The sequence below is a fragment of the Chenopodium album genome, chromosome 15 (assembly GCF_948465745.1).
Source record: "Chenopodium album chromosome 15, dcCheAlbu1.1, whole genome shotgun sequence".
Classification (NCBI taxonomy): domain Eukaryota; kingdom Viridiplantae; phylum Streptophyta; class Magnoliopsida; order Caryophyllales; family Amaranthaceae; genus Chenopodium; species Chenopodium album.
In genome coordinates, this window is record NC_137848.1 from 11,305,422 (window position 1) to 11,330,206 (window position 24,785).

The 24,785-nt window shown below is 33.6% G+C and overlaps 1 protein-coding gene across 1 annotated transcript; it reads left to right on the top strand.

Annotated features, from left to right (window-relative positions):
• The first annotated feature begins 2,009 nt into the window (after positions 1–2,009).
• On the top strand, positions 2,010–11,249 carry LOC145581899 (acetolactate synthase small subunit 1, chloroplastic-like). Its single transcript, XM_081638935.1, has 12 exons — positions 2,010–2,366; positions 3,488–3,701; positions 3,798–3,881; positions 4,097–4,165; positions 4,930–5,013; positions 5,144–5,299; positions 7,555–7,641; positions 8,758–8,862; positions 8,963–9,085; positions 9,762–9,914; positions 10,201–10,266; positions 10,708–11,249. Exons 1-12 carry the CDS (start codon positions 2,122–2,124, stop codon positions 10,789–10,791), a joined length of 1,470 nt encoding a protein of 489 aa, XP_081495061.1. The 5' UTR covers positions 2,010–2,121; the 3' UTR covers positions 10,792–11,249.
• The last annotated feature ends 13,536 nt before the right edge of the window (positions 11,250–24,785 follow it).

Here is a 24,785-nt window from a genome sequence, read left to right on the forward strand (position 1 = left end):
TTATATATCTAGTAATTGCACTTGACGAAAACATAAATCCTTCAAAAAAATGGTCCCACTTTTTTTTTTTTTAAAAAAAAAAAAATTATATTCTCTCCCTTGTTATAGGTCTCACTTATTTTCCCAACTTATATGAAAACAATTAAAATGTATCTCCTCGCCGTCGCTCCCATAAACAAAAGTAAAGGTCCCCCACATCCAATTTATTAGAATAAAAAATCACCCCGCTACTCATTTTTACATAACAGGATATTAATGTCAATACAAAGTTAAAAAAAAAAAAAGAAAAAAGAAAAAAAGCCTAGATTTATGCACTAGTTAAACTACGTCAACTATATAAGGACGGAGAGAGTATGAAAGAAACTTCGTCTCTGCTGGAATAAGTAGCCAACACCATCATTAATGACATACATTGCACCCTAATGAGTTTGATGGTGTGCCAACTATTAGTCAAAGTTAAGGGTGGTATTGACTCAAGTAGGGCTGAGCAAAACTATCCGATGATCTGAGCAAAACTATCCGCATCTGATTCGATATTATTTTCGTATTGGATATCCAATCCTAACATTTCAAATATTAGGTAATAGATACCCATTCGAATATTAGTTTTCGGATTTGGGATATTCGACATTCGAAAAAACATTATTCCACAAAAATATGTCAGATTTCGGATATCCGATCCAAATATCCAAATTATTACATTTTTAAACAATAAATACTACCCTTGTTTCATATTATGTGCAACAAATGCATTGACATGAACTATTAGGCAAAATTTGTTTATGAGTGTTAAATGGAGAAAGAAAGATAAAAATGCATGTGATGAGGAGATAGATGCAGGGAAATGACGACATAAAAGGGAAAGAAAACATTTGTTGCACATAATCCGCAACATCCATTGTCATTCATTTTTAGTAAATGTTGCACGTAATTTGAAACGGGGGTAGTGTAAAAAAAACATAAAAATTAAAAAACCATTATATAGTATTTTGGATTTGAACATTAGATATATCCGACTAAATAATTCTTCGATTATCAGATAACGAATATCCAATACTTTTCAAGTCGGATTTTGATATCTAATTTTACAATACTCAGATATCAGATATCCAATTCAAATTTATTTTTGATAAGATATCAGGTGTTAATACAAATTCTTAAATAGACTTAGTTCACATTAATTTATTGTGAACCACTATTATTAGAGACACTATGGTCGCTATATTAATTAAAAAAAAAGTTCGCTATTTAGAATTAAGGTCACTATATTTAACATAGCATCGGTTGATATATATGTACTTCAGCTTCACATTATTATTAAAGATAACATAATTTAAATAGAAATCACTATGTTAAAATTAGGGTATCTATTTTTTTTTTTTTTTTGAAACCAAGTTAGTACCATTATTATTAAATGTTCATGGACAATTTGTCCATAGTTACATACGGAACAATAACAAAAGGACAAACATTTTCCCACACTTGTTCCGTTCCAAACGGTACTAAACTAGCAAGGTGATGAGCTACGCTATTCCCATCCCTTTTCACATGAGACCAAGAGACAAAATCAAAATCAACGCAAAAAGAAAATACATCATCTAAAATGGAGTCAAGATCAGTGAGATATGTAGTTGCTTTTGATAGACGAGAGACAACCACTTCGCTATCCAATTCCACCACAACCTTCTTGTAACCATAGCGGCGAGCAAGCTTGATCCCAAAGTAGATGGCCTTGCATTCGGCAATTTTTGGTGACCAAATTAGGGTATCTATAAATACAACGTTATTTGCACGCGTATAAAGTCATAATAATAGGTTTTTTTTTTTTTTTTTTTTTTTTTTTTTTTTTTTTTTTTTTTTGGCTACAATCATACTTGGGCTTTCCACCTTCCCCATTTTCTTTTTATTGATAATTGGGCTTTAATACACAACAATCCATCCAAAAAATTCAACTTCAATTGTCCAAAATGGCAAAACCCCTGCAAAACAATAAACAAAAATTCCAAAACCCCTTCAAAAAAAAAAAAAACCATTTTTCTTCGAAAACTTTGAACTTTCCACCATAAACGTCACGTATAAACTGTCCTCAAACCGATATAGCTGAGCTTCAAGCTTTCAATCATGGCGGCCTTGTCAACTAATCCTTCAACCAGTTTATTTTGCTCTTTAAAAAATGGGTTTAAGCAGGATTGTAAGGATTTCCATGCTTTCTCTTTCAAATCCCAGAATTTGAATTTGGGGTTTAATCCAAGAAAATGGAAGAACTTGGAGTTTGATAAAATGGTGGTATCTGCTACCAATGTTGGTCAAAAGGGCAGTGAGAGTAATTTTTCCTTCAATGGATCTTCTCCCTCCTCTCGATCAAAGTATGCCATTTTTTTTAATCATTAATGTTTTCATTTCTTTCTGATATGAGCTTACCCTTTTGCTTTGAGTTTTATCAATCAATGTTTGAATTTGAAAATGCCGTATAATTCAATATCGTAAATGGTAAATTAGTTGATCATTAATCTGGGATTTTTTTTTTTAATTTATTTGGGTATTTTGCTGCGTGTGAAGTGGGCGTAATAGAGTATAAGAAGTTTGACATGGTTGAAGTCTATGTTAAATCATTAATCCAACTTTTCATTTCAATCAAGTACTCTTGTCGGATACTCTACACTCGGACATGGGTATGTCACTAGATACAATTTGGACTGAATTTCTGCAAAAATTTTGTAAGGTGGTGGCTTCTGACCCTTGGACATGTACCCGTGTTTTAAACTTTCTAGGTCAAATTGGTAACACAAATTGAGATTTCTGTTAGATAATCTGTTCCCTCAATTTCAATCTGATCATTGCTTGCATACTGTTAAGTTAATTTCTTAATTAGTAGCATCAAGGAAATCTAGGGATAATAGACTAACAATGAAAGGCAACTTGGTTTAAGATTTGGGGCTTTGGTCACATGATGAATAAGGGAGTGTTACTTTCACAATCTTGTAATTATTGAGCAGAATTCTTTAGTTCTATGACTTTGAGGCTTTTTGCAATAGAAGTTTTTTTTTGGGTGTTTAGTGAGCCACAAGGGCGGGGGTGAGAATCGATCCCAAGATCTCTTGAAATCGGGAGGGAAGCTCTAACCAATTGAAGTTATCTGCTTGCAATTATTATGGTTTTTTATAATAATATAATATATAAAGTCTTGATTTCGATGTGTTGAAATGAATTTAAAGGCGATTTCTGGTTGATTCTGATTTGATACATGTAGTGTAATTTAGAGTGCATGATCAACCTTGATATAGTTGATCATTGGTATTCTTTTTTTCTGTTCCCTCAAGGATTCAAAAGCTTTGTTATCTGTTTTTAAAGTCTAATGTTTGCATATAGAAATACTGTATTATCAGATTTTGGTACGTGACTTTTGTATGTTACATGAGTAATTGTATTTGGACTGACTTGTTTCAAGATAAATGAACAATAATTGATGTTTCTGAGTATTTTAAAGGTCGAGGAGGCACACAATATCAGTATTTGTTGGGGATGAAAGTGGAATGATTAATCGAATAGCAGGGGTCTTTGCTAGAAGGGGTTATAATATTGAATCCCTTGCTGTTGGGTTAAACAAAGACAAAGCTCTTTTCACTGTTGTTGTCACTGGAACTGATAAGGTGTTGCAGCAAGTGATGGAACAACTTCAGAAACTTGTAAATGTTTTGAAGGTTGTCTTCCTTTCAGATAATGAGTAGTGACTACTGTGAATTGATTCACGTCTCCAACTTTCTTTGGAATCTATTCTGAAGTCCTTTTACATGTAGGTTGAAGATATATCCAAGGAGCCACAAGTAGAACGTGAATTAATGCTTGTAAAAGTCAGAGCCAATCAAAATAACCGAGCTGAGGTACTTAATGGCACATTGTATATGTTTCAGTACCCAACTTTGGAGGGTAGTGAATTTTGTTAGATTACCAGGTGACTGTGATTAGTTCTTGCTAAATTTTATGGGACAGTTTTCTGCTGTCCGACTTTCTTCTCAGTGAACTGTGTTGTATAATTCTATAGTTGCTTTTACTAATTTATCTTAATAAATTCTGTTGTTTCCTTGTTTTACTGCAGCTGATGTGGTTGGTGGACATCTTCCGTGCCAAAATTGTGGACATATCGGAAGAAAATCTGACAATGGAGGTGATAATTTGGAATATTGTGCAAGCAATGTTAACTTTATGACAATTGAAATTATGGTTATTGTACTTGTACAGGTGTCCAAATTTTTGTATTGATTAAATGCTTTATTTGCATTTTTCACTGGCTACTTCATTTGTCTAATGATGACGTCTTATGAATCTATTTAAAAATAAACTGTGGGGGTAGAAGAGCATCATAATCACGACTGTTCTACTTGTACTGATCCTTTATTTATTTTTATTTTTTTTTTGAAAGAGTTCTGTTTGTTCTGATCATTTCTGTTAGTTCCAATCATTTATATTTTACTCTTAATTTCTAGATTGAATGAATGTATCTTTAATTATTCTTATGTACTATGTATGTTTGAATAACAGCCTGAGCCTCTGAGAGGTAATATGTTGGAAAAATAAAAAGATTATCCAAGAATTGTGGTTCCTTTTGAGACTTCATTACCAAAAGTCAGCATTAGGTGGATGACCATATGTGGTGCAAAGACTGCATACACTGTTGTTGTTGTTTTTTTTTTTTTTTTATTTTTTTTTTTATTTTTTTTTTTTTACTGAATTTGGTGTCATAGCTTGGAGGAATAAGAAATTATACCTGATGCTTAGTATTGTTTGCACATCCTGTTGTCCATTGACAATTGTTTAATAATTCCTTTTATGGAAATCATTGTCGTTTCACTAGCTCTTGACATTCTGACCTTTAAGTTGTATTTTTTCATACGTTCAACAAATCAGTTACTAAGCAAGTGGAAAATGCAGGTCACTGGAGACCCAGGCAAGTTGGTTGCAGTGCTAAGAAATCTTGCCAAGTTCGGAATTAAAGAGATTGCTCGTACTGGAAAGGTCTATTTTGATTCTTTCAAATTTCTCATTATACAACATAGGTCACTGTCATAGCTAGAAAAATTTGTATCTTTTCCTCGGATTATGCTTTAAACATTTTATAATATGTTGTAAATTCCCTTTAAAATAGATCGCTCTTAGAAGGGAAAAATTGGGAGAGTCTGCTCCTTTCTGGCGATTTTCTGCTGCTTCTTATCCTGATCTCGAAGAAACTGTGTCTGTGGATGCTCTTTCTGGAGTTTCAAGACAGACACCTGATGGTGGATCGTCAAATTCAACTGTGGAGGTGTGTATCTTGACTGTTCACTGCTCTCACTTCTCATATCAGGCAACTGAATACTATTCATTGATATGCGGTCATAATTTTTAGTTTTCAGCCTATCTACTGTTGTAATCCCAGATTCCCAGTAGCTGCGCTCTCTTTTGATTAAGTCACTACTCACTAGTGCTATGCTGCCAAGATAAAGTGTCTAAATCCTGCAATGAACTGTTGCCTGCTGCTTTTGAAGACCTCATTTAATTTCACTTATGAACGTTGTTATAGAACAAAGTATCCAATCCCAAGAGGAAACAGTAATCCTTCTAAATGAGAGTGTTTGTCCTAGTTGACTACTTGACTTTCACCCATATAAATTAAAATAATAAAAGAACTAACAAAAATATATATTAGCAGAAGTGTGCATTCAACTATTGAACTTTATAGAAAGGGTGAGTAACTAGAACAATCATTTTGAAACATACCTAAAAAGAAAATGAGGACAAACCGACAAACACTTTGGAATGGAGTGAGTAAGAAAGATTGAAGGAACATATATTATGGAGAAAATCGCCCTCTTACCATGGTGAAATTTCAATATCTTCAACTTTCTCGCTCTGATGGAAAATTGAAAATTTGAATTTTCTAGATATTTGAAGGGGATCTGTCCTTATATCTCTTAATCTGGGATCACAGATCAGACCAATTTGTTTAATGGCATGGGTGCATTAAGTGACAGAAGTCCTATAACCTAAGCATAACGTGTGAAAATGAAGATAAATACGTATGCGAAGCAAAGAATAGACTTTTTAGAATATATATTCATTATGAAACTTATTTACTCCATAACAAGTACCAATTGAATCATAGTAACATATCATATCTTACTCTTCTTTTGTTTGAATGCCTTAATCCTATAGGTGGGGTTAGCTACTTGAACCAACATGAGAACATCCTAGGAGGTCACCCATCCTAGTTCTACTCTTAATCATTGTGGCTCATGTTAAGCGATGTGACAAAATTTACAGTGGCTATTGGCCTACCGTAACCCTCTTCCTTTATCTAGGCTTGGGACTGGCAGCGGGAAACCCACTGGCGGAGTTATAGTAACATATCATATGTAGTATTATAAAAATAAAAAATACTATTCAAAATTATAATTGTCTTGAAAATCTGAAAAGATAATATTTTAGGTACTAGATTCCAGAGGCATGCCTCTAATGTTTAAGGGACTTGAGATGACCATTCGTCCATTCTAATGTCTAGTAGTGTTCATCCTTTGAGCCTTGCACTTTTGTGCATGGGGTGAGCTTTTTGGTACACTGGCCCAAACGATGGCATGATTTGGCTAATGTGATTATAATAACAGGGAGTGTCATACATTTTTATGAACTTTGAACATTGCACAAATCTCATCTGAGATGAGGGAGTATGCTGCAAACTTAATAAATCCATCCTTCTTTCATACTGGACCATTTTATTTTTAAATTTTAAATGTTATTATTATTTTTTAAATATTTTTAAAAGGAAACATTTTCTGAAGAAAATAATAAACTATATAGAGAATTATCGAGTCTTGTTGGACTATCAGATTGTAGGGTGCGCTGATGCAACTGGTGAAAAGTCCTCTTGTTGCTTTGCACGCGTGTTAATTCAAATCCTTAATCTTAATTGCGGATCCACATGTTGCAAATCTAAAGTATACCTTAGTAACTGCCAGATTAGTGTGGTGGTGCAAATTGGGATTGACTTATTGAATTATGTTGAAATAAAATGGCCACCAGGATCATGATATATCTGTTTTGTGCCAAAGAAACATATTATCCAGCTGCACATCGGACCTTTTCGTCTCTTCTCGACTTAAATCTTTCTGAATGTAATGTGTAACTCCAAAAGTTATAGACACCATCAATTGCTGCAGGATGATGTGTATCCTATGAATGTTATGGTTGTATGATTGTATTACAGTAAACATTCCTCTTCTTGTCCAAAAATCTTACGTCACTTTGAGTTTTGACTGCTAGGATTACTATGGTTAGATCTTCTCTTTGTACTGTTTCCCATTGAATATGTTTCACCGCGGGCTTCCCAAAAAAACAGCCTCTCTGTCATGGTATAGACTACATGCCTTGACCTCTAATTCTTCTGATGATAGAATTATTTGTGGCATTGCTGTGGTTGCGTTGTAATTACAAAATTTCCTGTCTGCTTTTCTCATCGATTTTCAAAATATTCTACTAATGAAGTCCCGTTGTTTTGATGTATTTTATCTTCTCTTTATCCAGGGTGATGTTTATCCTGTAGAACCTTTTGATGGCTTTGCAGTTCCTCAAGTCCTTGATGCTCACTGGGGTGTTTTGAACGATGAAGATGTAAGCAACCTCCTTTTTATTTCCCAGAAAGATTACTGGTCATTTATATTACTCCATTTCAGGGATTTCTGGACGCTTGTGTTGCATTAGTTATGTTGTTGTCATGATGACTTACAGCTTGAGAACAACCTCCCCCTTAAGGATTTGCTTCACTCTAAGCTAATATGGCATTTATTGTAACTTGCAGGAAGTGAATGATATCCTGAACTAGATATAATGAATTGAGTAAAATGGATATGTAACTTAATAAATTTTTATGGAGGTGAAGGTGATCTCTAACAAAAAAGGGACTTTGTATTAGCTGAAGGTTGGGTTTATAAAAGTAAAGGACCACCTGCATTTGACTTGAATGTATATTAGAAAAGGAAAATATTTTGAAAATGTGGTTTAGCTCCTTTTGTTGAGAAAATTCTGCAATAATTCTATGAAAGGTCTAAGTTAGAATTTGTTAGAACTATAGGATAAATATAGATGCTAAGAAATGGTTTTATGTAATAGTTTCTTTGCTCCATTGTAAATAATAAGGTGGAATTACAGTTAGCATAATATAATTAAGTGTAGTAGTACAATATGTAACAGTGTTTGGATAGGGGCATAGTGAGGGAAGGGAAAGTTAGGGGATTCATTTCCATTGTCTGGATATGACTTGAGGGGGTAAGAACGGAATTGGAGGGATCTATATTTAAAAAATCAATTCTTCCAATATTGGAAAGGTTTAAAAAAAGATTCAAGCTCACACCTTCTCTCCCTCCACTTCCCTTTCCTTCCATGATAGCTATCCAAATATGCTGTAAGTGACAGTGACTCTTCTCATGATTTGATTCCATTTAAACCTTTTAGCAATCTACCCATATTTGTACATGTGCTCTATAGTGTACAGAAGTAATTATATTTTACATTTTTGATAGTCAGATTGTGGTGGATGATGCAATATCATGTGTCATTCCATGCTTAGTGCTATGAAGTAGTAAATGAATAATCATCTGAAAACTATGTAAGCGGAAAAGTTCTTCTGGTTATCTTTTTGAGCGGGTTGTGAATTATTACTACATTCTTCTCAATAGTATGTGAATGATGCTGCTTGGAGTCATCTTATGTTTGGCTATATGTACTCAGACAAGTGGGATGCGGTCACACACTCTATCGATGCTTGTCAATGACAAACCTGGGGTCCTTAATGTTGTTACAGGGGTTTTTGCTCGAAGGGGTTATAACATTCAGGTTTGTTGTCAATTCTTACTCTCTATCATGAGGATAAAACTTTTGTAATAAATGATCAAGCTACTACCATATTTGATTGCCTTTTGGTCCTTGTTATCAGAGTTTAGCTGTGGGTCGTGCGGAAGGTGAAGGCCTATCTCGCATCACTACTGTTGTACCTGGTACAGATGAATCAATCAGCAAACTGGTGCAGCAAATTTACAAGCTGATTGATATTCATGAGGTGAGGGTGCTTATTTACTTGGCCTGGATTTTTGGTTGGTGGTTGTAACATTGGTAGCTTCAATTTATTGGCGTCTTGCTATTATATGCAGTTGAGAACATGAACAGAATTTGTTGGGTTATCATTGTGAATTGTTCTTATCATGGGTGTTTAATTCTTGTTGTAACTATAACTCATACAAATAGTTAGTGTAGAAAATTTTAATAATAAGAATAGTTGGAGAAATGTATAATATCAATAGTATGCTGGTGTGTTAACCTTTGATCTCAAGCTATATACATGATTGTTTGATCTATCGTCTATGATTGGAGAAAGATCACGTGTCACCTTCTAATTAGAAGTTGAGAACAAAAAATCAAGGGAGATGATTAATTAGTACACTACAATCATTCTTATATCTTCTCCATCTTAAAGACCCTTTATGTAATGGAAGGTTAAAGGAAAAAGTAAAACATGTTGTAGCAAGGAGATGGGGGCAAACCTTTTTTTAACTGCTTAAAATCAAAAGCTGGAAACTATAACTGTTATTTGGCATTTGGAATTTCAGATCACTCCTACATGTATGAGTTAATTACCACTGTTTGTCTCAATGTCTCATTCTGTCACGAGGTAATGAAATCCTGAGGTGTGTCGCTTTAACTTTGAGTCATTAATTGGGGTATGGTTTCTGATTCAGGTTAGAGATCTCACCCATTTACCTTTTGCTGAGCGGGAGTTGATGTTGATAAAGGTAGCTGTGAATACTGCTGCACGTCGTGAGGTCCTTGACATTGCCAGCATTTTTAGAGCCAAAGCTGTTGATGTATCTAGTCATACCATAACACTTGAGGTAACTATTGGGGGAGATATCTTAGTGCTTATCCCATTCCTTTTTCCTAAATAATTCGTGTTTATATAGACAACTGATAGAAGTAAGCTCAGAGGCATCTGTAACTCTGTATCTGTGGGATAGATGCACTGCATTCTTTCTTACCTCTTATATCATGATAGCTTATGCACTGAAATGGATTGCATTTTGATTAATCTTGCAGTGTTTCTATTTCATGTACAATATACGTAGTAGTATTATTCACTTTACTAAGTCTGATTCTAAGTGTTGGGCTTCTGACTCCTAGCTCACTGGAGATATAAACAAGATGGTTGCACTTCAGAGATTGCTGGAACCCTTCGGTATCTGTGAGGTAGGTTATGTTGTAAATATGTTGGACTATGTTTCGATGCCATATATACAAGTACTAAATAGTGAGTTTAATCCAGAGTTGGAGAGTAGTTGCATTGTTACCTGATCCTAGATGCTATGACCATCTGCTGCTTGCATGAAAAACACAAAATGCAAGAAACTTAAGTCATGTTTTAGCTCAATATAATCCAGAGCTGAGAGCCTGAGAGTAGTGAATCTATTGGCTATGTTAGAACTTAGAGTTGGACAAATCTCTTTTTTTTTCCAATTCGCCTTTCATTCTGAGTTTGGCATGTATCTGAATGTCAACTATCCCAAAATGTTGTTGCCATACTTGCCTTAACATATTATTCCTTCTTTCAAAAAAAAGAGTCTGAACACCTGCTACATTGCTGATTTGCTGTCAAACTGGGAAAAACTTTCTTATTCTGTAATGGTACAGGTTGCACGAACAGGACGGGTGGCCTTGGTTCGAGAGTCTGGTGTGGACTCAAAATATCTGCGTGGATACTCTTTTCCATTGTAAGATATCTGTCAACTGTCAAGACTACATCATAGAAAGCCGGGAGGATAAAGATTGTCTTGTTTCTGCTTGCAAAAAATTTTGTACGGTACTTTTCTTTTAAAAATTAAAATCACGTCATTTGAACTTTTGTTTCTCTAGTTAGAGCCGAACTTTTGTTTCTGTAGTTAGAGCTGTAGAGGATAGTGCTTAAATTGCTAAACAACTATAAATTCACCCTAAGTACAGTAACAATCTTTCGTGAAACTTTTGAATTGTTAAATTACCGGTAACTGGATTGGCAAGAAGGGCCCATTTATGATGTCGGGGTTGGAAAAATCACTCTTGTAATGAGATTCGACCCTTGATCTTGAAAGCAATAGCTTTCTACTTTAGCCTTGTAAGGTAGCTAGACAAGCTACATAGTTAGTGAAAGGTAAACATATAGTATGTAGTATTTAAAATCTGAAACCACTAGTGCCACTTTTCTCCTTGTGACTTAATACGATACTCTGTATCTTTTATGAGTATAGCTTAGGTCCTGTTCTCATCAGATTATTTTCATTTCACTTCATCTCTAATAAGTTCAGTTTAGTTCTAATAAGTTCAGTTCAGTTCAGTCAATGAGAACAGACCCTTAATGTTCCCTACTTCCTCTTCTAATTTTTCATTCGTCTTTGGAATATGATACCAAAGAAAAAAAAAATAAGAAAAAAATAAGAAAAAGATTGTATTTATGATTTTAATATTGCAATATTTGCATTTTTGACACTAATAACCTCTTGCGTAATTAACCTAATATACTAATTTATAACTAAAGAAAAACATTGTTAATCTTGTTAGATTTGTCTCAATATATGTAATACTTTCTCCGTTTCGAAAAATTTGCAAAAAAGTGTGAGAGTTTTGGTCAAGTGTTTCAATTTTTTTGAAAGGGAAGTATACCTTAACAATATCAATTGTTAAATATCATCCCATTTTGCAACATTAAAATAAAATGGCATTGTTTTAATCCCAATTTTACCTTCAACAGCCCACACTGGCACACATATGTTTCAGAAAACAAAGAAGAGCACATATGTTTCAATTTAGCAAAAAGAATATTTTCAAAGATAGTACGGAGTAAATTTTATTCACGTCCAAATATGAGGACATGGAAAGATCGTTCATACTCCCTTCATCTGAAATTTATAGTCATTCATGCGCAATTGCAATACTCGTAACTTGTTTTCCAACATTACGACCAGTGAAAAGACCAATTAAAGCTCCAGGAGCAGCCTCTAGACCTTCAGCAATGTCTTCCACATCCAGATATGAAATCTTGCATGCCTTGATTGGAGGAAGGATCATCTCAAGGTACTTTTGATAAAGGTGATATGATAGAAATTAGAAACTACAAATCCTTACATTCAAATTCGTTTACTCACGATCACACTCAAGTTTGAACACCATCAGATATCTGTAGATTATATTGTGAAATCATCCCGCAAGCGATGATTCTACCATGGATTCTCATGTTCAGGAGGACGTCAAGCATCTTCCCTCGGGAAAATATACACCTGTTTGGTTTTTGGAAGAGAGCAAACTTGAGAATATGTTATACATAGACCTGTCAATTCCTAACCCAACCCAATAATTCGACCAGTCCCAACCCGATTCCAAACCCATTTTACTATAGGCATGCGCCTGAATTCCATGATATAATTAAGAGGATAATATTTAAAGGGCTAAATTTATTGAGGGAATAATATAGGGGGTGAAATTTCATTTTTCATAGTTTGGAAACAATACTGCTATAATAATTATGGAAAAAGAAATCAAGAATAAGCAACAACTAGAAATAGAGGAGAGAGAATCTAGAGATAAGAATCAGGTCGGGCTTGGGTCACCATTTTTTCGGTTTCAGACGGGTCGGTTAATAATCGGGTTCGGGTCGATAATTCGGGTCGGGTCAGCTTTTGATAGCTCTACTGCCAAACCCATTTTTATTTCCTGAATTATTGCTCTTGTGTTTTTTCCTCCCCTATTCCTCCAATCCAGACGACCCCTAAGAGAGAACCTGAACCCGACCGACCCGACCCAAATGACCCGAAATAGACCCGATTTGACCCAATTATCATAATTTGTAATGATCCTAGCAATTTAAACCACTCGAACCAAACGACCCAAACACCCTGAAATTTGACCCAAACCTGACCTGTTGACCCGAATTGATAGGTCTACTTTATACATATTTGTAAAGTAAGAAGAAAAGGGTTCACTTGAGAAAAGAGAAAGGAAAATTTCTCAAATGAGCCCATGAAATTTGATCCTTAAATCATAGAGAACTGAGGTAGGACACAATGTCACTATTCTATCACCTCAATCTCTATATGTAACGGATGATTACACAGTGGAAGGAAATACAAATTCTTACTTTATTCTTTGTTGATATTATAATTTTATCTGATCACAAACTATTATTTCAATTTTCAGAGAGGTAACATTATATTTAATTAGTGTTATTCTTTGTATTTAACTTTTATGACATATTTGCTTCTCTATGTTGATGATATTATATTAGCTATCTCTTCAGGTTCGTAAGGGGCTTATATCTCAGTTGCAAACTGAGTTTCCTATGTCCGATCTAGGCCCTTTAAGTTATTTTTTAGGGATTGTGGTGACCCGTACTCCTTCTTATTTGCTACTTTCACAGCAAAAGTATGCACATGAAATTTTAGAGTGTGTAGGTATGAGTTCTTGTAAACCTACAGCTACTCCGTCCAATTGATACTAAGTCCAAACTTAGTACAGATCCAGGACCACCTTTTCGGGATCCTACTTTGGGTGGTCTTCCGTACCTTACTTTCACTAGGTTTGACACACTACTAGAAAATAGCCCATTTCCGACGGACACAGTAATCCGTCGGAAAGTACATATTTTTCGACAGATTTTTATTCCGTCGGATATTTCCGACAGAATCATTAATTCCGTTGGAAATTTCCAACGGAATAAAAATCCATCGGAAATGATGTACTTTCCAACAGATTTCTCCCTCGGAAAGTACATTTTCCGACAGAATTTTCGTCGGAATATTGTTTTTTTAAAAAAAACTTTTAGAAAACCCTAAGAGGCTAAGTTACCTCTCTTATCCGCCTCTTTTTTTCTTTCCCCCTTCTCCTGTTCTTTCCCCTTCTTCTCTCTCCTCTTCATTCTGCACTTCGTTCTCCTTGTCTCTCCTCAACGTTCTCCTTATCTCTCCTCATCTTCTTCTCGTTCTCTTTCCTCTTCTCGTTCTTTTTCCTCTTCTCTTTCCTTTCATTCCTCTTCCTCTTCTCTTTCTCGACTGTTTTTTTTTTGTCTTCTTCTTTCCCCTTCTTTCTATCTACCACCGCCAACACCCACCATCATAAACGACAACACCAATATAACACCGCATGAACAACAACACAGACATCAACATGTCATCAACGGCGCAATTAAAACGAAGGTTTTCAGATCAAATTCGACCATGAAAACTCTAGAGTTTTCATGGTCGAATTTGGCCTTATAAACCCAAATTCGAGGTTTTGTTTAGTCAAATTAAGGTATGTATCTTGTTTTTATTTTTTCTTAATTTTTATTTTATTTTGTTGTTTTTTGGGATTTTTTTGAAAATTTATTGTGGTGGTCGTGGTTGTTGGAGTTCGGATGTTGGGGGTTGGGTTGACGAGGTTGTGGTGGGTAGATCTGGGTTGTGGTCGGATATTTTTGATTTTTTTTTGGGTTGTGGAGTCATGGTGTAAAGAATCGGTGTCGGTTCAGTTAAGGTTGGGTGGGTGGGGTTTAAAATTGCAGGGTGGTTAGTGGTGGTTCTAGGTGGGTAGGGTTTAAATAGGGGCTGAAGGGAGTGAGGTTAAATTAGTTGGGGTTTAAATCGGGTTTGGCGGTAGGGGCTGGCTGGTGGTGGTGGGGAATTAGGGTTAGGGTTAATTAAGGGCCGGTGGTGGTCTGATGTGGGGTTAAATTTAGTTAGGGGTTGGAGGTGGTGATACGCCGTGCCAGTGGTGGCACGGCGTATTTTTTTTACATTTTGGTGGAAGCACTTTTCGACGGAATTTCCCTCACAAATTTCTGACGGATTGTGTCCGTTGGAAGTTTCCAACAGATTTTTCCGGTGCCAGAAAACCTCTTCCGACGAAAGAATTCCGTCGGAAAATTCTGTCAGAAAAGTGTTTCCGACGGAAATTCCGTCGGAAGGAACCGTTTTTCCTACCAAACCTTTTTCGACGACCAATTCCGATGGAATTTCCGTCGAAAACGGCTTTTCCGATGGAATTTTTCCGTCGAAAATGGGCTGTTTTCTAGTAGTGACATTGCCTATGCGATGCAACATGTGTGTCTTTTTATGCATGATCCTCGAGAATCTCATTATAATGCTTTGAAGTGCATTCTACGCTATGTTCAGAGTACCATTGATCATGGTTTACATTTATATATCCGTCTTCTTCTACTCATTTGATTACTTACACTTACACTGAGTGGGGAGATTGTCCCGACACCGTCGTTCCACATTAGGTTATTGCTGTTTTCTTGGCGACAACCTCGTTTCTTGGTCATCTAAGCGTCAACTCATTTAAATTGAGTGCAGAAGCAATCAAGGCGTCGTAAACGTTGTCTCTGAGCTTGTTGGCTTCGTAATCTGTTATTGGAGCTACATTGTCCTTATCGTCAGACTACTATTGTTTATTTTGATAACGTCAGCGTCATCTACCTTTCTAGCAATCCAGCACAACACCAACGCACCAAACAAGTGGAGATGGATTTTCATTTTGTTCGAGAAAAGGTTGCTTTGGGTCACATTCGAGTTCTACATGTTCCTTCAAGATCTCCTCCCGCTATGATTACGGGGGTGTAATAGATATATTATAGGATAATATGTGTTGCAGAGCTAGGATATATTTTGATATACTTTGTATTCTTATCGTACTAGGATTCCTAACAAAATTAGGACTAATATTGTAACACTATATATATTGGTTAATGGGTACACACTCCAATCAGAGGAGTTCCCAGAAATCTGACAGAGAGAGAAATAAATAGGGCTCATATGATATCAAAGAGATAGAGAGAATTTATTGATAACTTCCTCGGTTCCTCTGTCCTAGAATACATGAGACGTTGAACTTTTTCCACTATTCATGCATTAGCTTCGGCCATAATTTTTTACTAGTAAAAAAACATATTTTATCATAAAATATGTTGTTAGATAGGTATTAATATAAAGTTTCATGATATAATCATATTTTAAAAATAATTTTCAAATTCAAACTAGTGCATTGGCATGTATGTGTGCAATGTTGATTGTGTCATGTATTTGGGACAGGAGGAGTATTAGGAAAAGTGATACATCTAAATTAGACGTCTATATATAAAAAGTAATGCATATAATTAAAAATAGAGAATGTAATTTATTTGTTGTATGTATTTATAGTAATGTTGTAAATAAATTGAAATGGAGACAATATTTGTCATTGAACATGTATTAGGTCAAGAGTATGCAAATATGTGACAAATAGCTTATTAGAGGTGGGTTAATTATAAGAAGTGGGGATGAAAGTGGGCACTAGCTATGTTGTGTTAGCACACATGCTGTGCCAGTGTGTTTCATGCTCAAGCTGGTTGTGCTATGGGCAAGAAATAATCGTGTAGTGTTAGGCTTATAGTGATCTTTCAAAATCGAAGCCCATGTGTTTGTCGTGTCATGCTGGCCGAACCGTCCTTGCTAACACAACAAGCAAATAAATAAAAATACAATTGAAGTTCCTTTTTTCTTTTACATCAAAGACATCGGTTATTAACGTAATTATTTTTTTCCCTTCTATAGTTGTTTTTTTGTCCTATTTGTGTAAAATATGTGTATGACCAAATTTTAAAATTTTCCCCAAAGCCTCTAAATTAAGTTTAAATATATTCATAAAATTAAGGTAATAGTATTTAGTACCATTTGTTTGTAATAAGTTATTTGTAGTACTTTCGGCTTGTAAGATGGAATTTTACTTATTATTTGGTTGTAGTATATATGGATGTTTGTGTTCTATTTTGGATTGAAATTAATTTGATTGTAAAATAATTTTTGAATTGAAATTAATTATGAACTAAAGTCGAGAAAGAAAAATTTACACTTTCACAAGTGATCCATAATTGATGATAACTCATCAACTCGGAAATCATGGCTCTGCCACTGAATACGAGTTACGGAGTACCATTGAGACGAGTTTCATGTCCGTGTCAAGTTTGTGCCGAATTTGGAAAATGATGTTAATGCACAGCACATGGACCTACCGGCTAGCCTTTCGCGACATGCCATACTTAATACTTACTTCGTACGAAGTATTAGTTATTACTAATGGCAGGCTTGTCAGCTTGTGTCCCGTTAGATCATGTGTGTGCCACGCGGCCCATGCCTAATTTGTTGTGCTGATCTCACATGTGCATCTCTAAGAGTTAGAGCCTTTAAACGCGCGATGCAACAAATAAATTATTGGCCTAGATGATCTTTAAAAAAAAATTTATAAATTTGATTTCAATTATTATACCTAATCCTTAGGACTATATATAAGCATTTAAAAGACTCTTGAAAATTGTTTAAATTTAGAAAATCATGACAAAAACACAGTAATTACACTGATCTACTGGTGTTTTTATCATAAATTTAATTTTATACAATTTTCAAGACTGTTTTTAACGCTTATACATAGCCCTATACTCCGTATAAAAGTACTCCCTCCGTCCCCAAAACTTCAACCCCTTTTTGGGTTGATTTTGCGGTTATTAGAAACTTAAATAAAAATAAATAAAAGCATATTGGAAACATAAATTTACATGGATTTGTAAAAAAGTAGAGAGATAAAGTATTAAACATATATGAAAAAAACAAAATTTTATATGTGGAAGCTAATTTTGCACAAATAATATTGTAAATTAGTGGGTATTTTAATACAAATAGGGTCGATCATTTTAGGACTAAAATTAGGATAAAAAGGTCAAAATTTCGGAAACGGACAAAGTAACAATAAACACATCTTTTTATGATATTGGAATTATCAATCTAATAAATGAAACATAGAAAATAAAAAGAAATGTTCAAATTAGAACACATTAAAATAAAAATGAATGGTCAAACAGAGTGATTATTTATTTATTAGTGCTTTAAATTCTAAAGTATCGTGAGGCGTGAGCGTCCAAATTTTGTCTACTACTCCATTCGTCCCTTATTCATAGTCTTTTATGGCCAATTTAAGTTTCAAAATGATAGTTTCATTTGCTTATTTCAATTACCATTAATATTATTATTATTATTATTTTATTTTATTTTTTTTACCAAAAATCCCTCCAAATTGCAACAATATTTGTGCAAATTTAATTTTCCCATGTAAATTTTGTTTTTTCATGTACTTTTTATTAATTTCTCTCTCTATTTTTTTGCATATACAATGTAAATATACCTTTTCAATGTATATTTACTACTTATTTATGTTTATTAATTCTCGTGAAAAAATTGTCAATAAGAGACTATCAATAAGGGACGGAGGGAGTATTATGAAATTGTGTGTGGATAATGCCAACTAGGGCTAATCATCGGTAAAAGACCGGACCGACCCGGACCAGATCGAAAATTTTAATTTCATGAACAAAAAACCAGACCGATTAAGCTAGGACCGAACCCGAATCGGACCGAAAAAATCGGTCCAAGACCCGGACCGGACCGCTTTTGACTAATTTTAGAATTTTATTTAAAAAGTACTAAATTTTTAATAATATTACGGAAAACTCGAAAAAAGTATAGGAAAACTCTATTTTAACGTCTTTTTTTTGTATGTTAAGTACAAAAAAGCTCATATAATTTAATTTTTCAAAGGTTATTAAGAATGATCTTAACGATTATCTAAGATTCTATGTATAGATTTAGGAAAAAATCGGTCCGGTCCAAGAACGGTTTTATGAGGCTTTGGACCGGACCGAAGACCGGGAAATAAATTTTTAGACCCAGAGACCGAATCCGAGGTCGTTTGATCTGGCTTGGGCCATTTTTTCAATTCGGACCGATTTTGAATGCCCCTAATGCCAACCTAGTTTAGTTTTTAGCCGGTTAAAATATTAAAGTTGGTATTCTAATTTAAGCAAACTATACTTGTAATACTCCTCATGATTGCTTTAAAAGGATTTGATATACCACTCATATCAACAAGATGCATTTTTCTTTTAGGAAGCTCATAAGTTAAGATACTCCATATTTAAGCGTGCTTGGTTGGGAGTAATCTTGGGATGGGTGACCTCCTATATATATTCTCTCCATCCCTTATTGATAATCCCTTTTAACTTAATTTTAGTTTCAAAATGTTCACCCCATTTGCTTTTTTCAACAACTATTAATATTATTATTATTATTTTAAATCAAAGTTCCCTCCAATTTGCAATAATATTTGTGCAAATTTAACTTTTTTATGTAAATTTTGTTTTCCCATTAACTTTTATTATAGTAAATGGGAAGCAGGGTGTGTTGTGGTATGTCGAAATAACATGGGTGAATGGGTGGAAGGGCTAGTCTGGAAAGGCTACCTACCCTCCAGTCATGATGCTGAATTGAAAGCGCTGGAGCTTGCTATGAACTTAATTCGAAATAGAATCTGGAGTAATATCATTCTTTGCACAGATGCAAAAAGGGCAATAGAGGAGATTACTTCTAATGAACTTGTTCCTAATGCTCCTTCATTAATTAAAAAATGCAGGGACCTGCAGATGGAGCTCCATCTGGATATGCGCTTTGAAGCGAGGGGTAGCAATGCAGTAGCAGATGCCTTAGCAAAGGATGCGAGGAAAAACCTGGAGGTCATGAATGAAATATGTATTTTGCCACATCCACCTCTGATTTGTAATGATGCTTTTGTTAGAGACTTAACTCTTAGTAGTGAGAACTCTTCTATTATTTTTACTGGTGATGTCCCAGTTGAACCTCCTTGTAACTTAACTATTTCTTAATCGTAGCATCCTTTCGTTCAAAAAAAAAAAAAAAAAAAATTACTTTTATTACTTCCTCTCTCTATTTTTTTACATACCTAATGTAAATTTATCTTTTCAATGTACATTTACTATTACTTATTTATGCTTATTAACTCCCGTAAAATTTGCCCATAAAAGACTATCAATAAGGGATGGAGGGAGTATATATATATATATATATATATATATATATATATATATTATTGCCACTGCCAACCATCAAGTTTTATTTATTTTTATTTTTTCATAAATATAGTGTATTATTGCAACAAGCGACCATCAACCATAATTAACAATGGGATGTTTCTACTATAGTCACCCTTATTATGACCATCACTATTCTTAAATCTTCTTGGTTGATTTTTCCTTTTATTTAAATGTTTGGTCAAACCTTTTTATAATTTTTTTTCTTTATTAAAATAATTTTCTTTTCTCTAAAAATATTTCTAATTTTTGGAAAATCAATTTTTTTTATCCTCATAATTATTTTATTAAAGTCAGTTTCTATTATAATTAAAAAAAGATTAAATTAAAAATTAAAAAAAAAAATTGCTCGTTCTTCACCCATGCATAAAATTAATCCCCGATTCATGATATTTGTCTCACAAATATATTCGCGTATCAACGGAGATTAAAAAATGGCGGATCTACACAGCATATGCGAAATTTTAAGATTTTCGAAATTGTGGTTCTAGCAAATATGAATTGGTTTTCAATCCTAGAATAACACGGAGTACTTAATACTATCTCCGTTTTTTTTAATTGACACGTTTTAACTTTAGCACTATTTACACACTCCTTTGACCGTGTTTTGTGTTTTATACGTAATGAAAAATATAGTCATGTGAGATCTTGTTAGATTCGTCACGATATATATTTTCAAAATATCAACTTTTCATAATTTTTTTTATCGGCAATTCAAAATATTAACGATTGAATTTGTTCATTTACAAATGTGACTAAACAAACGAGTCAACTAAAAAGAAATGGAGGAAGTATTTTAATTTGACAATCTCAATCAAGGGATGTTAGACTCAAACTCGTAAAACTATTAAAGATACTAAAACAACTAATCAACCACCAAATTCCCTAAAAGGGTTAAATTAAATTGTTTCAAACTTTAAATACAAACCCAGAAAAACCCTAAAAATTGGGGAAAATTTAGGATGAAAGAGAAAAAAATGAGCATGCCCAGGTTGATATCTGTTATAAACAACTCTTGTTTATAACATGGCAGAATGATAAATAAAATGTTTTGATTTTCGTGCTAGAGTAATCAAATATTAATTTGCCTACTAAAGTTCTGACATCCATCAATTTGGAGCTAAAAAGTGCACATGACTCCGTTACTTCTTTTTCCGTGTTCTTTAACCAACCTTAACCCACGGTAACTGAGGGTGAGTTAAGCAATTACTGCTGTAAAAGTAAAAAAAATTTGACAAATGGACAACTGTTCATCGTTTTCATGAAAGAGAAAACAGAATAGCAAGCTCTCACATTACACAGTTCATGGAAATATTTGCGATTTAATTTGACTATCCCACACACCTTCATCTTGTTCTTTGAGCTCCATTAATGGCGGACACTAAACCTCAACACCATTTTCAACAGGTTTGCCGCTAAATCCAATGAAAAACCTAAGTAAAAATATAGAAATTAAGGGAATGGTTAACCCTAAAGGGGAGGTGTTTTCGTTTGCTTGTTTGATTTCCCACACACCTTCATCTTCGAGCTCCATTAATGGCGGACCCCAAACCTCAACACCATTTTCGGCGGCTTCGCCGCCGAATCCAACAAAAATCCTAAGTAAAAATATCGAAATTAAGGGAATGGTTAATCCTAAAGGGAAGGTGTTTTCGTTTGCTTGTTTGATTTCCCCCCTCCTATTGGTATTCACCATTGATGGAGCTTGTGAGCTTCTTCATTTCCAGGCCCAACAGAATTCTATTTTCTAATAAAGCTGCTTGAATAACTAAATTGAGAAGAAAAACTTACAAATCGCCGAAAGAAGTTTGAAGAAGAAACCATGAATTGCAACGAAAATTGCAGCGGAAGTTTGAAGAAGAAACCATGAATTGGAACAAATCGCACAAGTATCGTTGAAAGTACTAAATTGGGCACGTGTAGTTGCTAGAAATAAATTGGGCTGGTGAGAGGAGTTAACCATGGTTAACTTTTTCCTCTTAACGCCAGTGTAACATAGAAAATCCGTCCAATATTTGTTGTCCAAATTGACCTTACTTTTACAAGCGAAAAGACGAACGTACCCTGTTATAAGCACTCGATGTTTCTATTAGATATTAACTAAGGGCCTGTTTATATTTACTGAACTGAGCTGAACTGAACTGAACTGAACTGAATTGAGCTGAAATGAATATTTTATGTGAGAGGGAAATTAAGAGCTGAACTGAACTGAACTAAACTGAACTGATTGGAACTGAATTGAACTAAACTGAACTGAAATTAAGTAAATGTGAACAGGCCCTAAGATTTTCTGGAAAAAAAATTGCCTGCGGTATGAAGGAGAGAAGAGTCAGATACAGATGTTCCACCAACGGGACATAAATCAACATTATGGAGCTCGTTTTCCAAGAAATTATTGGAGAAAGAATCACCTTTGATGGCGGTATGATGAACTAACGTTTTTATACAATGTTCTGATTTTTTAAAATCAATTTTATTTTAAATTTTAATAAAAACTGATTTTAATAAGATAATTATAAAAATAAAAAATTGAATTTCCAAAATTAGAAGTTATTTTTTTGGGAAAAAAAATACTCCGTAATGAATTAAAAAAAGAAATAAATAAAAAGGATGTTTGACCAAGCATACTAAAAAAGAAAAAAAATCAACCAATCAGATTTAAGAATAATAATGGTCATTTTAAGGATGACCATAGTAGAATTTTCATTAACAATGGGAGCATTTACTGTATTGCAACCATCAATCATTAAGGTGTTTTTTTTTATTTTATTTTTATTTTTTATTTATTTAGAATATTAGGATAATACAATTTGATATTCAATAATGATTGAAAAATTATACTATATTTCAAATAGTACGAGTACTTTTTTTTTTTTTTTTTGAAACAAATAGTACGAGTACTTAAGTAAATATTACTAATTTAATCTATATTTATATTTCATCACATAATTTTTATTATAGAAGCTCATTTTTAATATGCATTTGTCATAGAAACTATAAACATAATGATCAGGCCATTTCACGAGCTAGCCAAAAACCAGTATACACTCAATTAAATATCAACCAGTATTTAGCCCGTACGATGTACATGTTAAATTTGTTGATAAAATGTTTTTTTTTTGGAGAAAACATACATTTAATTTCATCAAAAAAAAAAAAAAAATCAAAACATACATTTAATTTCATGAAAATCTACCACAGAAAAAAAAAATTATTATTTGTATTAATAGGTGTACATATCATCATGAACTGCATCAGATAATTATAACATAATTTAAACAAAAAAATAAATCAATGAATTCATCAAAATTATATTTACAAAGTATTCATTTTGCCATTTTGTGATAGATTTCATGAAATTAAAGGTATGTTTCTCTGTATTTTTTTTTTTTTTTTTTTTTGACAAATATTTCTCTTTAATTTATTTGGTAATGTATGTCAAAAAAAAAAAAATTATTTGATAAATTCATGAAAACTATCACAAAAATTACAAAATTAATATTTTGAAGAGACTATTACATAAAAACGAAAATCGGCTCATCCATCAACCCCATTATCATTTAGAACTTAAAAAACACATAAAGGAATGGAAAAGTTTAGAGAAATTAAAATGTAAAAATTGACTTAAAATATATGAAATTAATATAAGGGGAAGAACACGAGTTAAGCATAATAAAAAAACTTGACATTTACAATTATTCACCTTTAAGGACCTTACTTTTTTTTTCATCTCTAAGAATCTGAGGTAAAGAATCAGGCCACTTAACTCACCTTTAACCCACCTGAGCATCAATTAGAATGTTAGTCTCTTGATTACCAAATGTTAGGTCCTTAAAATTTATTGCTGGTACAAAAAAAAAACCAATCCCTTCATCCCTTGCAACAATTAAAATAAAATAAGTAAAAAAAAAAAAAAACAATTTTCATGCTTCTTCCAGACGGCCATCAATGATGGACCTCTTGACTAGCTAATGCCCTTGTCCACCCAAACAACACCTCTCCAACCCCACCCAACTTGGTGCACGAAACCCACAATTTGTTTTCCCCTAATTTTCTTTCTCCTCTTGTTGTTTCCATGTTCAATACGGAGGAGTATAAATTTAGTCGGAAAACACCCAATGCCACTCAAAACACCAACCATTGAAAATATCAACAAGTATATCCACACCTTTTGTGATCTTTTAATTTTTTAATTGTTGAGTTAAAATAAATACTGTATACGAAGTATGTTTTTATCTCCCTTCAAAAAAGTATGTTTTTATCTTCTTCAGAAAAAAAATAAAAATGAAAAATTATACAAGTACTTCTTCCGTTTTTTAATACTTGCAACATTTTCCTAAAATGGAAATGTCACAATACTTGCAACACATTATAAATGGAAAGTTATTTTAGGAAAAAGATGTATTATTTCCCTTATTTAAATCACATGGCCCACTAAATTACACTTCTAACAACCACTCACCTCATTTTAAAGTGTATTATATCATGCAAACCCAACATTTCTTAAATACCGTGAAAAAGTGTGTGTTGCAACTATTAAAAAACGGAGGAAGTATATGTTTTTACCATTTGATCTCTCCTTTAATTTACCCACTCCATCATTTTCTATGCTTTCATGAGCTGATGAGCTAAAATTAGCTTAAAATATTTCCCTTTCATGCAAACATCAATTACAATTCAAAATCAAGCCAAATAATGATCAGAATCAAATTGGGGAAAACCTATAACTATTCCAAATCCACTCAAAAGGTTTCGGAATCAAATTACCCACAACAAAAATTTAAGCCTATGA